General features: G+C 38.2%; 1 protein-coding gene across 1 annotated transcript in view; it reads right to left on the bottom strand.

The window, feature by feature from the left end:
• Positions 1–552: 552 nt before the first annotated feature.
• The window catches only part of SPATA17 (spermatogenesis associated 17), a 498,577-nt gene continuing 480,836 nt past the window's right edge, over positions 553–18,293 (bottom strand). The window contains exon 8 of the mRNA XM_053712503.1: positions 553–683. Coding sequence (XP_053568478.1) covers positions 603–683 — 81 coding nt within the window. The 3' untranslated portion in view covers positions 553–602. The remainder of the gene's footprint in view (positions 684–18,293) is intronic.

Raw genomic sequence — 18,293 nt, 5'->3', positions numbered from 1 at the left:
GGACAGAAATCAACCCAATCGAATACGATCGGGATGATTGACACCCCGTGCTAGCGGCCGATTGGCCGCAAATCTGCAGGGGGCGGCATTGCACCAGCAGTTCACAATTTGTCGATGTGCGGAATGACATGGTTCGCTATAGCGGATCATGTCCATCCGCACAATGATAAATGGACGCCAATAACTTTATGCTATCTTAAAGCTAATTTATTACAAATTAAATGAACAATGTTTACATATGAAGAAGTACAAAATCAGAGCCTTGCATCAGTTGTTGACAACCAAGGTTATAAAATATTCACATGTAAATGAAGGAAATAATTTAATATTGCAAATGTAAATAAATTTTAATGCCAACAAGACAAAGGAAGAAGTGAAAGAAAACAAAACATATTCTAATCTAACATTGCTAATTCAGGCTATTATTGGTTAAGTTGTAATCTTAAAATAAACTTATGCTTAATTAATTTACATGTTAAAGATCAAATTTAAAACAAAAATAAGACAAAAAAAATTTGCTTTTCAATTTCAATGTTTATTTCTAAAAATTTCCTCACATTCTTCTTATTGAGCGTCCCTGTTTTTCGTCAGCATAAGAAGAGTTAAACTGCTTCTCCAGCCTTGGAATATGTGCGGCCATATTTATCGAAAAGTGTAATTGGCGTGAAGACTGTTTTGAAGTCCTGAAGGGAAAAAAAGGAACCATTTATTTTTCAATGCTCATAAATCTATGATATGTTATTGATTAATATATGGTGTACCTATTTGCTGCTATAGACATTTTAGGTATTAAAAGGGACATTAAACACTAACAGCTAGATTACGAGTTTTGCGTTATGGTGAAAAAGCAGCGTTATCAGGTTATAACGCTGCTTTTTCACTACCGCTGCTATTACGAATCTTGCAGGTTTAGGGGCACTAACGCAAATCAATTTACACAAATTGCGTAAAGTCTTTTTTCAATGGGATTTTCATAGCGCTGATATTACAAGCTTTTCCTGGGAAAAAAAAAGGGAAAAGTGAGCGGTACACCCTATACCGTCAAGATTCATAACGCATTCTAAAGTCAGTAGTTATGAGTTTTACGCTACAAAGCTGTAACATAAAACTCATAACTAAAGTGCTAAAAAGTAATCAACATCACCTCCTGAATTTCAGATTACATGACGCTGCATTCATGACAAATACTTTAATGGGACCTGTAATCCAATTTTTTTCTTTCATGATTTAAAAATAGTCAGAAGTTTTAAACAACATTGTAATTTAATTCTATTATCTAATTTGCCTCATTCTCTTGATATCCTTTGTTGAAAAGCATATCTAGATAGGCTCAGTAGCTGCTGATTGGTGGCTGCACATAGATGCCTCGTGTGTTTGGCTCACATATGCGCATTGCTATTTCTTCAAGAAAGGATATATAAAGAATGAAGCAAATTAGATAATAGAAGTAAATTGGAATGTTGTTTAGAATTGTTTTCTCTATCTGAATCATGAACGAAAAATGTGGGCTTCAATGTCCCTTTAACTTACACAATGTATCTGTAATACACTGTTACTTCTCTACTTCTTATTCTATGAACAGACAATACAAAACTACTTTATAAAAGGTCAAATAATAGAGCGATTAATAATTCCCAGATTTTATATGATGCCTTTTAAAGAGACATTGGATAATTTGATATTATAATATTAATTGTTTAATTATATAAAGAAAAAAAAAAATATTTCCAGTATACTTTCATTATTCAGGTTATCCCTTTTCCTGTAATTTAATTTGGAATATTATTGACTTTCCAACTCCCAGGGTTTCTGTAAAATAATGCGTAACACCATTTTGAAACCTAAATTTACCTAATTAGGGACAGATAAAACGTGTAAATATCTTTGCGGAATTTAGCAATGATAAAAAGGACTTTGAACCCTGATAAATAAGGGTACTTTAACATTGATATATTCCATACAGCTATTGTTTGCACACTTTGGGGGCGAATTATCAAGCTCCAAATGGAGCTTGATGCCCCTGTTTCCGCACGAGCCTGCTCCATAACTTGTCCGCCTGCTCTGAGGCCACGGACATCAATCAGCCCGATTCTATACGAATGGGCTGATTGACACCCCTGCTTGTGCAATGATAAATACCGACAGCATATGCTGTCGGCATTTATCGTTGAGCGGTGGACATGATACGCTACATCGGATCATGTCCGCTCGCACATTAATAAATAGGCCCCTATATCTGTCCCTAATTGTCCTCAGCAATAGAGATAGAAAAGGGTAAAACCTAGGTTCCAACACGACGACACCTATTACTTTATTAACAAACTGAAACTTTATACTTATATCTTAAATATTTATTAAGCCATATGGACATAGGTAATACATCACAGGGTAATTTGCCTAGCGTATCCTGTTGACATAGTACCTAAGTCCAACCTTCTGGCTAATGCAGCGGTCTTGGATGTCAGCTATCACAGTTAAGACTGCAGCCAGAGACAGATGGCATTTGCCTCCATATGGTAAGGGAGTGCTTGATCTTGCTCCCTTTACAATATGAAGCCAGATCGCTGATGCAGACAGTGATAATCTGTGTCTGCATTGGCTTGCAGTAGTGCTGTAAGTGGTGTGGGAAGAAATAAGGGAGACAGGTGGCTGGCCCATTGCCCGAGGGTGGTGGGAGGAGGGGAAAGGGGGGGGGGCTCCCTACAATCAGAAAATATTTTACTAGGAGGGAGGGAGGGAGGGATCCACTACACTACGGCAAAGGGATTTTGAGAGTGGAGAGGGGGCTCTACAGTATGATTGCTTGGATGGGGGAGGTGGGGAGGGTGATGGGGGGGGCTACACTGCAGAAAAGGAAATTTATGCTTACCTGATAAATGTATTTCTTTTTCGATACGATGAGTCCACGGATTTCATCCTTACTTTTGGGATATCGCCTCCTGGTCAGCAGGAGGAGGCAAAGAGCACCACAGCAGAGCTGTATAAATAGCTCCTCCCTTCCCTCCCAACCCAGTCATTCGACCAAAGTTAGGAAGAGAAAGGAAAAGCCAAGGTGCAGAGGTGTCTGAAGTTTAACAAAAATTGAATAACCTGTCTCAGAACAGGGCGGGCCGTGGACTCATCGTATCGAAAAAGAAATACATTTATCAGGTAAGCATAAATTTCCTTTTCTTTTTCAAGATACGATGAGCCCACGTATTTCCTCCTTACTTGTGGGATACAATACCAAAGCTATAGTACACGGATGAAAGGGTAGGGACAAGACAGGGAACCTAAACGGAAGGCACCACTGCTTGAAGAACTTTCCTCCCAAAAACAGCCTCAGCAGAGGCAAAAGTATCAAATTTGCAAAATTTGGAAAAAGTGTGAAGAGAGGACCAAGTTGCAGCCTTGCAAATCTGTTCAACAGAAGCATCATTATTGAAAGCCCATGAGGAAGCCACAGCCCTAGTGGAATGAGCCGTAACCTTCTCAGAAGGGTGCTGCCCAGCAGTCTCATATGCAAGAGGTATGATACTCTTCATCCACAAAGAAAGAGAAGAAGCCATAGCTTTCTGACCCTTACATCTGCCAGAAAAAGCTACAAACAAAGAAGAGGACTGACTAAAGCCCTTAGTCGCCTGAAGATAAAACTTCAGGGCCCGAACCACATCTAAATTGTGAAGAAGTCTCTCTTTCTGGGAAGAAGGATTAGAACACAAGGAAGGAAGAACAATTTTTTGGTTAATGTTCCTATCCGAAACAACTTTAGGAAGAAAACCTAATTTTGTTCTAAACACTACCTTATCTGGGTGAAAAATAAGGTATGGGGATTCGCATTGTAGCGCCGATAGTTCTGAGACTCTTTGTGCAGAAGAAATAGTAACCAGAAAAAGAACTTTCCAAGATAGCAACTTGATATCTAAGGAACGCATAGGCTCAAACGGAGCCCCTTGAAGAACTTTGAGAACTAGAATAAGACTCCATGGAGGAGTAACTGGTTTGAACACAGGCCTGACAAAAAGATTGAACATATGGTACACCTGCTAGATGTTTGTGAAACAAAAATGGATAGAGCCGAAATTTGACCCTTTAGGGAACTAGCAGATAAACCCTTCTCCAGACCTTCCTGGAGAAATGACAACACTCTAGGAATCCTAACTCTACTCCAAGAGTAGCCCTTGGATTCACACCAATAAAAGTATCTATGTCAAATTTTATTGTAGAGTTTTCCAGTTACAGGCTTACGAGCCTGAATCAAGGTATCTATGACCCGATCAGAGAACCCACGCTTGGATAAAATTAAGCGTTCAATCTCCACGCAGACAGCTTCAGAGAAGCTAGATTTGGATGAAGGAAGGGACCCTGAATGAGAAGGTCCTTCCTCAACGGCAGTCTCCAAGGTGGTAGAGATGCCATCTCTATCAGGTCCGCATACCTAATTCTTCGAGGCCATGCTGATGCTATGAGTATCACCGACGCCCTCTCCTATTTGAGTCGGGCAATTACCCAAGGAAGAAGTGCAAATGGAGCAAACAGGTATGCTAGATTGAAGTTCCAAGGAATCACCAGAGCGTCTATTAATTTCGCCTGGGGGTCCCTGGATCTCGACCCGTATCTCGGAAGTTTGGCATTCCTTTGATATGCCATCAGATCCAACTCCGGCTGTCCCCACTTAAGGATCAGTTTGGAAAACACCTCTGGATGGAGTTCCCACTCCCCCAGATGGAACGTCTGTCTGCTCTAGAAATCCGCCTCCCAATTGTCTACTCCCGGGATGTGGATCGCTGACAGGCAACAAGAATGGATCTCCGCTCATTGAATTATTTTGGATACTTCTGTCATCGCTAGGGAACTTCTTGTTCCCCCCTGATGATTGATGTAAGCCACAGAAGTTATATTGTCCGACTGGAACCCGATAAATTTGGCCGCGGCTAACCGAGGCCAGGCCAGAAGCGCATTGAGAATCGCTCTCAGTTCTAGAATGTTTATAAGGAGAACTGACTCTGACTGAGTCCAAAGTCCCTGAGTCTTCAGGGAGTTCCAGACAGCTCCCCACCCTAGAAGGCTGCCGTCTGTTGTCACAATTTCCCAAGCCGGCCTGCGAAAGCAGGTTCCCTGGGATAGATGATCCAGAGACAACCACCACTGAAGAGAATCCCTTGTCTCCTGATCTAGAGTTATCAGAGGAGACAGGTCTGTATAATCCCTGTTCCATTGCCTGAGCATACTTAGCTGTAGAGGTTTGAGATGGAACCGAACAAAAGGGATGATATCCATTGTCGCCACTATCAGCCCAATTACCTCCATACATTGAGCCACCGAAAGCCGGAGAGTGGACTGAAGGGCACGACAGGTATGTAACAACTTTGTTTTCCTGACCTCTGTCAGAAAAATTTTCATCGACAGGGAATCTATTATGGTCCCCCCTTGTACTTGGAAACAAGGAGCCTTTTTTCCAGATTTATCTTCCACCCAAGAGTACACAGAAAGGATAATACCAGGTTGGTATGGGATCTGGCTTGTTGAAATGATAGTGTGCCGTGAGAGATCCTCAGGTGTGCCGCAGCAGACTGACAACAATGTGACATATTTTTTAAATTTTGCTTGTTTTTTTATTCTGGGCCGTTTTTTTATTTTAAGTGAGATGATGACTGATGGGGGGGACTTTTCCCAGTGCGGGGGTGTCCCTCTTTAAAATTTTGAAATATTGGGAGGTATGTGACAGGCTCATCAGGCATCATTTACAACCATAACATATTGACATTCATTATGATTGTTTGTGAATGAATGTCAATATGTCATGTATAGTTTGTAGGAGGCATGACAGCACAGTACAGTGTGTATGTATGTATGTTTGTTTGTGTGTGTGTGTATATATATATATATATATATATATATACACACTGTATTAAGCTACAATGTGTTATTTTGTAAAATATTGAGATGGTGGTGTGCCGCAGGACTTTTTTAATGTAAAAAAGTGTGCCACGCCAAAAAAAAGGTTGAAAATCACTGATCTAATGTAAGTAAAACCTCCCTTAATAGCATATGGAGGTGTTCCAGCTTAATCTAAAATTCACCACCTCTGATATCTACTTGAGGTATTGAATTCCCTGCATCTGAAATTTCCCCTTCAGATAAACCCTCATTGCCTTCCTCCTCAGGTTGGGAAGGTATATCGGTAGTCACTGCACCCTCACTTATAGATTGCCTAACCTTCCTTTTACGACTACCCTCTTGTAGTGGGGAAAAGGTCGACAACGCATCATTGATAGTAGATGACATAAGGGAAGCTATAGCAGGAGTACAGGACACTGATTGAGCGGGCGTAATAGATTGAGACGTATGGGGAGTAGTAGAAAGGCTTTGCTCAGTAAAAAGCAATTATCTGCCCTTTTCAGCCCTCTTAATGCATGAGGGACAAAAAGGGATTGGTGGTTCCACATTAGCATCAAGACATAAGGAGCAAATAGCGCTCTGCAAGTCTCCTGGGTCCATATTGAAGCACAATAAACGCAATGCAATAATATGAAAACAAAAAAATATTTTAATCAAAAAAACGTTACTGTCACTTTAAATTTTAAAACGTAACTTTTTTACTGCAATAAGAAAAAAACGTTCAAAACAATGTTTTTTATACTCCAAAATGAAAATAATGCACCCCTACACCTCAGCAGTCTTGCTGAGGCGCCTACCTGACCCTCTGACCGTTATGATATGCACACTGTCACTCTGGATCGATAAGGGTGAAAAACGATGCAGCAGTAAAAAAGGATCACTTTCCTAGAAACCTGCTTGTATATTTTAGTGAAGCAGGGATCCTGAGAGGAACTCCGTTGAAACCTTGTACTGCTAGGCTAGGCCAAAGCAAAAACCGCCATAACTAGGCCTCTCCCCTTCGTGGGCGTGCCTAACCGTCTCTATCTCACATAGGAAAAATGTTAACGTTTAAAAACGATGCAGCAGAAAAACGGATCACTGTCCTAGAAACCTGCTTGTTTATTTTAGTGAAGCAGGGATCCTGAGAGGAACTTAGTTGAAACCTTGGACCTCTAAGCTAGGCCAAAGCAAAAATCGCCAATAACTAGGCCCCACCCCTTTGTGGGTATGTCTAACCGTCTCTGTCTCACATAGGAAAAAAGTTAACGATAAGCCATGTGGGAACCACCATTAAAGCCTGTCTCCCAGCCCCAGTGCCTGTAACATGCTGTCTCATATCCTCTGAGAGAATAATGTCCCAAGTGCTTATAATATAATGCTATAAGCTTACTGTGTAAATTCTTTATGAAGTGTAATAAAGTGCTCCATTTCCTCTAACAGATTAGGAAAAAAATAAGCACTACCTCATGTTGCTGCCTGACAGCCAAGGCAGTTCAGCCGGTTTGAGGAGTTCCATCACTCCACATGGACCTCTGAAATGAATGAAATTCCTGATACAAGCCCCTCAGGATTTTCAGGGTTAGGGCAGCAAAACTGTATGGGAGGCACAGTGAATTTAAGTATGTCTCACAAGTTTCCATTGCTTTAAAGCCACCAAAGCACTTTCATCAGACTCAGAGACTGAAATGGAACACAGCTATACCCCAGGACAAAGCAGTATTAACATATACTCCAAAATAAAATAATAAACTCTTGATTAAAGAATCTTTTCTAACAACTCACTTTGCCATCTCCTATCTTACTAACACAGGCAAAGAGAATGACTGTGTTGGGAGGGAAGGGAGGAGCTATTTATACAGCTCTGCTGTGGTGCTCTTTGCCTCCTCCTGCTGACCAGGAGGCGATATCCCACAAGTAAGGATGAAATCCGTGGACTCATCGTATCTTGAAAAAGAAATGTTTTTTTATAATTAAATTAATTTAAAAAAAGTCTGTAAACTGGATACTAGCAGACAGCTGCCAGCACCTAAGATGGCGGAGACCATTAGGAGGGGGGAGGGTTAGAGAGCTGTTTGGGAGGGATCAGGGAGATAGGAGGGTTGAGGAGGGATCCTTACAATAAAAGCCCTAAAAATGCACACTGGCAGACTGTCTGCCGGTACCTATGATGGTAGTGACCAGTTGAGGGTAAGGAAGGGTAGAGAGCTGTTTGGGAGGGATCAAGTAGGGATCAGGGGATTGGAGGTGTCAGGTGGGAGGGTAATCTCTACACTTCAGTTAAAATTAGCCTTAAAAGCTACTTGATTATCCCCTTCACTCCCGGAATTTCAGAAGTGTGGTGAACAGCTGCAATTAGCTGCCTTTCAATTGCCACAAACAATGACAAAGTCATGCATCTCTGCTGTTTCTGATTGGCCGCAAATCTGCAGGGAGCGGCATTGTACAAGCAGTTCACCAGAACTGTTTGTGCAATGTTAAATGCTGACAGCGTATGCTGTTGTCATTCAGCGATGTCTGGCGGACATGATACGCAACAGCGTATCATGTCCGCCAGACATTAATAAATCGGCCCCATGTATTAACACATGAAATCCATGAAGGTTGGAAAAAGGGTCATTTTTATAATCTTATTTTATATGTATGATGCAAGTGAAAGTCATGTGCAGGAGGTTAACATTTTACAAATATTTATGCAAATGTAATAGTTGATTTGCTGTTTATAAACAGTAAAAAATATTCTATTATTGAATATAATTTCATGTCCTTATGTTTAAAAGAAACATATACAACAAGAAAAAAATTACTTTCTATTTTAAATGCATAATACACTTTTAAAGTTAATGACAAAATTTGTCATAATTTTCTAACAGCTTGTTTACTGGCTTAAGCTGCGAAGGAAAATGTACAAGAATATTTTATACACAAAAGAATAGCATAAAGTCATAACAACATGACATAACCCAATGCCAAAATCAGTTTCTCAGGACATTTGAGGTGTCTTTGAAATGAATGGCATTTGGAGCTGGAAAAGAGCCCAGTTTCAGCATCAAACCAAACTCAATGTGACAATAAGTAAATATATAGCACCACTCACTAAAAGATTACTTTAAATTGGCAGCAGTACTGATTTTCTACTGATTTAATCTTACTGCAACAAAAAACACAACTCAATGAATTAATCTAATTACAAATGAATAATTAAGGTGACTTAAGAACATTTACTTTAAAGGCGATGTATTCATCTATCTATCTATTTATCTCTATATATATATGTATCATCTATCTATCTGTCTATTTATCTATCTCATATCAATGGAGTTATATTAGTCGGGAAATAAGAGGTGTTGGTTTGTGTGTATAGTTCAAGTTAGAAATCTTATTAAAAAAAAGTGAAAAAGCAGGGAAATACTTCCATTAAGCTCTATTAATGAAAATTAAAAAAAAAAAAAACTATACACATAGGCAGAGATGTGCTGGAACTTAAAGGGTCATAAAAGTGCATATAGAAGATGATCTAATATGCTAGAGAATTTAATTATTGCAGTATTTTTGCATGCAACTATGTGTTTAACCATTGCAAAGTATATATTGTGTTTGAATTTGTCATTCAGCAATGTTTTTTTATAATGTTAATGTAAAGAATAGCATCTGTAGTATATAAATATTCATAACCCACTTGAGCACTATAATGTACTACCCAAGCTAAGCTATATTTCAGCATAGATTTTGTGAACTTGATTTGAATCTGCGCTCCACAAATGAATACTATACAATTAAAGAATAAAGCATTTCCCTCACCCATCTCTCTGTAATATTGTTGCAGCAAATTAAAACTTTATTTAAATCAACAAAACATTTTCATAGTTATGTTAGAGTTACTGCATAATCAAACCAATTGGTAATGAATAATAATTATAAAGATTACCATAAGGAAGGTCCTAAAAAGTCCAGTTTCTCTGGCAACAAGAGCAATTGACATCAATTTCCCGATTGTTTCCAGTAATTTCTACTAATTAATGCCCAGAAACATAAAGTGATATTTCTTATTCTCATAAATTGTAGCAGATTATGTAATATGACTTCTATCTCACCTTGTAAATGAAACTGTTTTAAAGGCTGAACTGGAGCTATGGATAAGACATGTTGCTGTACGTTTGGCTCTAATAATTCACACAATTAAAAACTAATTGGAAAGAAACTTGGAAATTTGCAGGTATTTAAATTTTTCTGCAGCAATCTATGTTGAAAATTGAAATCATGTACACTTAACATATCTCATTTTTGAAGGCATCAATAAGATCTGTTTTTCTATTATAATTATATAAAAGCAATGATAAACTCCTTCTCTGCTAAGCCATTTTCCCCCCCAGTGCCATATTGTTAGAATTTTTTGCTGCCTACATTTAAACCGTATTGTAAGTCAAATTTCAGTGAGTGACCCACACAAAATGATATATAGTTTTTTTCAGCAGATTCAGAATATACCATTATTATATTCATACTGTATTTTATGGCATGTGAGAAAGCTGCGACAAACACTGTAAAAAAATATATATTACTGTGTTCACTTTACTAAATTGTCATCAAGGGTAACCACATGTGAAATAGGGGCCAATACAGGTTTTTGGGGGTTATAATATAGATTAGAGAAGGCCCCATTGTGCAGTACAGTAATAAAACCTTTTTTTTTTTGCAAGGTGTTCAATGTTACCACACTGATCACTTGACTATATAAACAAAATGTATTTATATATATTTTTAACATAGGGACTTGTCTACTAGAAAATAAACTTTATTAGGGGTCTCTAGACATAATTTTTTTTTTATTGTGCATATAATAATATCCCATTCCAAAGCTAATCCCCATGTGTTGTGTTTGTGCTTTATTTTTGAACATCTTCTTTGTAGTACCTTCCTAAAAACCAACAGACAGTTTTTAAAGTGAGGGGTGTTAGAGGTTTGTAGCTGCTAAGGGAGCTGAGATCAAGGAATTTGAAGAAACTCCCCCAATCCAGCTCCCTTGCGGCTTCATTAAGATTACTGGTCCTGCCCCCCTTGTGACATCACCACATGCGTACGTGGTGACATCATTAGCACGCCCATGAAGCCTGGGAGTGTCACCCACTCAACCACTAACAATCACCAGCCTGTAGAGCAGGGGATTGTCGAAAATAGAGTTTAATCAGCGATCCCCTGCGTGACGAAAAGGGCTCATCATGCGTCCACAGGTCACAATATGCATGATGAGCAAGTAAATCACTGCATAAACTTTCAAATGTTACCTACAACCTGAAAAAAATATGAAAACCTTCTTAATTTTAGAAAGATTATTAATTTATAACTTGTTAAATCAATAGAAAATTATATTGACTTTATTTGGTATATACAAAAGGTCTCGGCTAGATTTGGAGTTTTGTCGGTAACGACCCGAAAAACTAACGCCGGCTTTTTTCTGGCCGCACCATAAAAATAACTCTGGTATTGAGAGACCACATAAAGGCTGCGTTAGGCTCCAAAAAGGAGCGTAGAGCATTTTTAACGCAGCTTCAACTCTCGATACCAGAGTTGCTTACGGACGCGGCCAGCCTCAAAAACGTGCTCGTGCACGATTCCCCCATAGGAAACAATGGGGCTGTTTGAGCTGAAAAAAACCCAAACACCTGCAAAAAAGCCGCGTTCAGCTCCTAACGCAGCCCCATTGCTTGCTATGCGGTAACCCTTCCTACGTCTGCACTTAACACTCTAACATGTACCCCGAGTCTAAACACCCCTAACCTTACACTTATTAACCCCTAATCTGCCGCCCCCGCTATCGCTGACCCCTGCATATTATTATTAACCCCTAATCTGCCGCCCCCGCTATCGCTGACCCCTGCATATTATTATTAACCCCTAATCTGCCGCTCCGTAAACCGCCGCTACTTACATTATCCTTATGTACCCCTAATCTGCTGCCCTAACATCGCCGACCCCTATATTATATTTATTAACCCCTAATCTGCCCCCCACAACGTCGCCTCCACCTGCCTACACTTATTAACCCCTAATCTGCCGACCGGACCTGAGCGCTACTATAATAAAGTTATTAACCCCTAATCCGCCTCACTAACCCTATCATAAATAGTATTAACCCCTAATCTGCCCTCCCTAACATCGCCGACACCTAACTTCAAACATTAACCCCTAATCTGCCGACTGGAGCTCACCGCTATTCTAATAAATGTATTAACCCCTAAAGCTAAGTCTAACCCTAACACTAACACCCCCCTAAGTTAAATATAATTTAAATCTAACGAAATTAATTAACTCTTATTAAATAAATTATTCCTATTTAAAGCTAAATACTTACCTGTAAAATAAATCCTAATATAGCTACAACATAAATTATAATTATATTATAGCTATTTTAGGATTTATATTTATTTTACAGGTAACTTTGTATTTATTTTAACCAGGTACAATAGCTATTAAATAGTTAAGAACTATTTAATAGCTAAAATAGTTACAAATTTACCTGTAAAAGAAATCCTAACCTAAGTTACAATTAAACCTAACACTAGACTATCAATAAATTAATTAAATAAACTACCTACAATTACCTACAATTAACCTAACACTACACTATCAATAAATTAATTAAATACAATTGCTACAAATAAATACAATTAAATAAACTAGCTAAAGTACAAAAAATAAAAAAGAACTAAGTTACAAAAAATAAAAAAATATTTACAAACATAAGAAAAATATTACAACAATTTTAAACTAATTACACCTACTCTAAGCCCCCTAATAAAATAACAAAGCCCCCCAAAATAAAAAATGCCCTACCCTATTCTAAATTACTAAAGTTCAAAGCTCTTTTACCTTACCAGCCCTGAACAGGGCCCTTTGCGGGGCATGCCCCAAGAAATACAGCTCTTTTGCCTGTAAAAAAAAATATACAATACCCAAGCCCCCCAACATTACAACCCACCACCCACATACCCCTAATCTAACCCAAACCCCCCTTAAATAAACCTAACACTAAGCCCCTGAAGATCATCCTACCTTGTCTTCACCTCACCGGGTATCACACCGATCCGTCCAGAAGAGCTCCTCCGATGTCCTGATCCAAGCCCAAGCGGGGGGCTGAAGAGGTCCATGATCCGGCTGAAGTCTTTATCCAAGCGGGGCAGAAGAGGTCTTCCATCCGATTGAAGTCTTCATCCAAGCGGCATCCATCCGGAGCAAAGCGGCAGCATCCTGAAGACCTCCACCGCGGAACATCCATCCTGGCCGACGACTGAACGACGAATGACGGTTCCTTTAAATGACGTCATCCAAGATGGCGTCCCTCGAATTCCGATTGGCTGATAGGATTCTATCAGCCAATCGGAATTAAGGTAGGAATATTCTGATTGGCTGATGGAATCAGCCAATCAGAATCAAGTTCAATCCGATTGGCTGATCCAATCAGCCAATCATATTGAGGTTGCATTCTATTGGCTGATCGGAACAGCCAATAGAATGCGAGCTCAATCTGATTGGCTGATCGGATCAGCCAATCGGATTGAACTTGATTCTGATTGGCTGATTCCATCAGCCAATCAGAATATTCCTACCTTAATTCCGATTGGCTGATCCTATCAGCCAATAGGAATTCGAGGGACGCCATCTTGGATGACGTCATTTAAAGGAACCGTCATTCGTAGTTCAGTCGTCGGCCAGGATGGATGTTCCGCGGTGGAGGTCTTCAGGATGCTGCCGCTTCGCTCCGGATGGATGCCGCTTGGATGAAGACTTCAATCGGATGGAAGACCTCTTCTGCCCCGCTTGGATGAAGACTTCAGCCGGATCATGGACCTCTTCAGCCCCCCGCTTGGGCTTGGATCAGGACATCGGAGGAGCTCTTCTGGACGGATCGGTGTGATACCCGGTGAGGTGAAGACAAGGTAGGATGATCTTCAGGGGCTTAGTGTTAGGTTTATTTAAGGGGGGTTTGGGTTAGATTAGGGGTATGTGGGTGGTGGGTTGTAATGTTGGGGGGCTTGGGTATTGTATGTTTTTTTTTTACAGGCAAAAGAGCTGTATTTCTTGGGGCATGCCCCGCAAAGGGCCCTGTTCAGGGCTGGTAAGGTAAAAGAGCTTTGAACTTTAGTAATTTAGAATAGGGTAGGGCATTTTTTTATTTTGGGGGGCTTTGTTATTTTATTAGGGGGCTTAGAGTAGGTGTAATTAGTTTAAAATTGTTGTAATATTTTTCTTATGTTTGTAAATATTTTTTTATTTTTTGTAACTTAGTTCTTTTTTATTTTTTGTACTTTAGCTAGTTTATTTAATTGTATTTATTTGTAGCAATTGTATTTAATTAATTTATTGATAGTGTAGTGTTAGGTTAATTGTAGGTAGTTTATTTAATTAATTTATTGATAGTCTAGTGTTAGGTTTAATTGTAACTTAGGTTAGGATTTCTTTTACAGGTAAATTTGTAATTATTTTAACTATTTTAGCTATTAAATAGTTCTTAACTATTTAATAGCTATTGTACCTGGTTAAAATAAATACAAAGTTACCTGTAAAATAAATATAAATCCTAAAATAGCTATAATATAATTATAATTTATATTGTAGCTATATTAGGATTTATTTTACAGGTAAGTATTTAGCTTTAAATAGGAATAATTTATTTAATAAGAGTTAATTAATTTCGTTAGATTTAAATTATATTTAACTTAGGGGGGTGTTAGTGTTAGGGTTAGACTTAGCTTTAGGGGTTAATACATTTATTAGAATAGCGGTGAGCTCCGGTCGGCAGATTAGGGGTTAATAATTGAAGTTAGGTGTCGGTGATGTTAGGGAGGGCAGATTAGGGGTTAATACTATTTATTATAGGGTTAGTGAGGCGGATTAGGGGTTAATAACTTTACTATAGTAGCGCTCAGGTCCGGTCGGCAGATTAGGGGTTAATAAGTGTAGGCAGGTGGAGGCGACGTTGAGGGGGCAAATTAGGGGTTAATAAATATAATATAGGCGTCGGCGGTGTTAGGGGCAGCAGATTAGGGGTACATAAGGATAACGTAGGTGGCGGCGCTTTGCGGTCGGCAGATTAGGGGTTAATAAGTGTAGGTAGGTGGAGGCGACGTTGTGGGGGGCAGGTTAGGGGTTAATAAATATAATACAGGGGTCGGCGGTGTTAAGGGCAGCAGATTAGGGGTACATAAGGATAACGTAGGTGGCGGTCGGCAGATTAGGGGTTAAAAAAAATGATTCGAGTGTCGGCGATGTGGGGGGACCTCGGTTTAGGGGTACATAGGTAGTTTATGGGTCTTAGTGTTCTTTAGAGTACAGTAGTTAAGAGCTTTATAAACCGGCGTTAGCCCAGAAAGCTCTTAACTACTGACTTTTTTCCTGCGGCTGGAGTTTTGTCGTTAGATGTCTAACGCTCACTTCAGAAACGACTCTAAATACCGGAGTTAGAAAGATCCCATTGAAAAGATAGGATACGCAATTGACGTAAGGGGATCTGCGGTATGGAAAAGTCGCGGCTGAAAAGTGAGCGTTAGACCCTATTTTGAGTGACTCCAAATACCGGCGGTAGCCTAAAACCAGCGTTAGGAGCCTCTAACGCTGGTTTTCACGGCTAACGCCAAACTCCAAATCTAGGTCTATGTGATTAAGATACAAGAAAAAAATATATAAAACAATAATTATAATCAAGTTACATAATTAAATGCAATAACTTAGTAAAAGATAAATAAGACTCATTTTTGTGAAGGCTAGTGAAGAAAAATTTCTTCTGTGACTTTATTTGAGAACTGACATTTGCAGGAACATGATTTCAAAGCCCCCCAGATGAATATGAACTCATGTCTGCTAAAAGCAGGGAAACTTTTTTTTCGAATCTGTGAGATTCCCTAGTCACACATGTAAAAACCAATCACCCAAAATGGGAACTGAGAGAATTTGCAGCTTCAAGAAATAATGTTAATTTATACCATTTAATGAATTTAACTTTACATGTATATGTGAATTAACAGAATAATGGTGTAATTGACCGACTGAAAAAAAAAATAAAATAAAATAAAAATAGGAATGTTCTAAAATGAAGACACTAATGACATTCTGCAAGGTAACAAAGTTAAATAAAAACAAGAAAAGTTGTCTTGCCTGGCATTACTTGTTGTGTAAAGATCACTGCCAAAATAAATGCACATTGCAGCCCAAAAGGGACGTGCAAAGTTTGTCATTTTAAACATAGAAGTGAACTCCATTTTCCACAGTGCCCTTGGCTTACTAATGACAAATGCAGGTAGCAGAAAAGAAGTCTTGACCTCTTTCTCACGATATGGGAAAGAATTTCAATATTTTTACTTATGTTGAATTCTAGTTGTACTACTGCCCTTGTTACCATGGCAACTCTGAGCCTTATGGCATTCTCTAAATCTAGTCCTCACATTATGACCACCCAAGAGAATGATTTTGCCTAAAATTTATAGCATTAAACAGCTGGTAATTATTTTCAGAGCATATGTTGGCGAGAAGGCCAAATGCACACTCCAAGCAAATATATAGCACACAACTTGGTGGCACTTTTTTTAAGGTTGAATTGTTGACAAATGGCGATCTATTACATTTAAAAATATTTTGGAATATCTTTGGACATTTAAGTAAAAAGTCCAAAATATGTTTATAAGATGGGTGATTTTACTAAACAAGTATGTAAAGATTAAAGCAAAGTCAATGACTTTTCTCCAAGTTAAAAAAACTAAACAAACATTGACATGCTTGTATCCATTTGCGTACCCATTAAAATATATGTCATAGGTGATGTAAGAGGTGTCAAGTGTGATGTCAGAAGTCATGATATCAACATCATTATTGATGACATCGATGTTGTAATAAAAATATCTCCCAGGAAGTAGAAAAGAGGTAGGTCAAGTAAAGAATTCACTGTCGTTTTACATTTTAGGAACAAATATATAAAAAGTAACTTTCTAATGCAAACCAAAAAATTTTAATTAAAAATTTTTACTGATCAAATTTACTTATTTTAGCTATAGTTGTCGTGAAAACGAGAAATCAGCTTACTTATCGCAGATTTAAAGGAACTATGAGGTCAATGCAGTTAATGTTAAACCATTCATAGAAAAACAATATCATTTATTTTTAAAAACAATAAAACTTTATCAATAGAATTAGATGAGCTAGGAATCCTTTTCTTTAAAAAAAAAAAAAAGGATGCCAGTAATTTATAGATCAGGAATTTAAGAGGTCTAAATTCTTTGACGTTTGATTCCAAAAAGTAAAGAAGTCATTCAGAGATTCCAGAATCTAGATACTCACTACATTGTCAAAAATCTCTCTGCACTCTCCTGTGGAAATCCTCTTTTCAATGATAGCATAGTTCTTGAACCCAATTTTTTTTTATAATTCAGAAAGACCATGCGATTTTAATCAACTTTCTCATTTACTCCTATTATCAATTTTACTTCGTTCTCTTGCTATCTTTATTCCACAAAGCAAGAATCTAAACTTAGGAGCCGGCCCATTTTTAGTTCAGCACCCCGGGTAGCGCATGCTCATTAGTGGCTACATTTATCCACCAATCAGCATGCGCTACCCAGGTGCTGAACCAAAAATGGTCTGGCTCCTAAGCTTAAATTTCTGTTTTTCAAATAAAGATAGCTAGAGAACGAAGAAAAATTGATAATAGGAGTAAATTAGAAAGTTGCTTCAAATTGCCTGCTCTATCTAAATTAGGAAAGAAAAAAATTTGTTATATTTAGTTATATTTGCTAATATTGTAAATTTAACTACTCATATTGGAGAAAGAGAGATTATAGGTCTGGGTTAATACCACTCATTCCAATTTTTCCTTTTTATCTGAAAGAAAAGTCTTTAACTATGAAATATACAGGCATTTACATTAAAAGAGCAGTATGGCCACAAGAATGTCACTGTAATTATATTAAGAAAGATCAGAAGTTGAACATCTCTATAGACAAATGCAAGCTTTTGACGCTTAAAGGGACACTCAATCAAAATGAAACTTTCATTATTCAGATAGAGCATGCCATTTTGAACAACTTTCCAATTTACTTCCATTAACAAAATGTGCACAGCCTTTTTATATTTAAACGTTTTGAGTCACCAGCTCCTACTGAGCATGTGCAAGAATAAGTGTGTATGTATTTGTGAATGGTTAATGGCTGTCACATGGTACTACTCATTTGAAGTTCAAACTAAGTGTGCTATTGCATTGTCTTGTTATCTTGCATTTGTTGATTATGCAAATCTACTGTGTTGACTGGTCCACATTAATCAGAGAATTTTATGATTAAAGCTTTTGTATTATAAGTACAAATTTCACAGCATTTTTTTGCATGCAATTTAATTTTATTAGGATTTCTACTATGTTCATAAAAAAGAAATTTTATGCTTACCTGATA

Source organism: Bombina bombina, chromosome 4, assembly GCF_027579735.1.
Source record: "Bombina bombina isolate aBomBom1 chromosome 4, aBomBom1.pri, whole genome shotgun sequence".
Lineage (NCBI taxonomy): Eukaryota > Metazoa > Chordata > Amphibia > Anura > Bombinatoridae > Bombina > Bombina bombina.
Note: the sequence above shows the minus strand (reverse complement) of the source record. Positions and strands in the feature narration are given on the sequence as shown.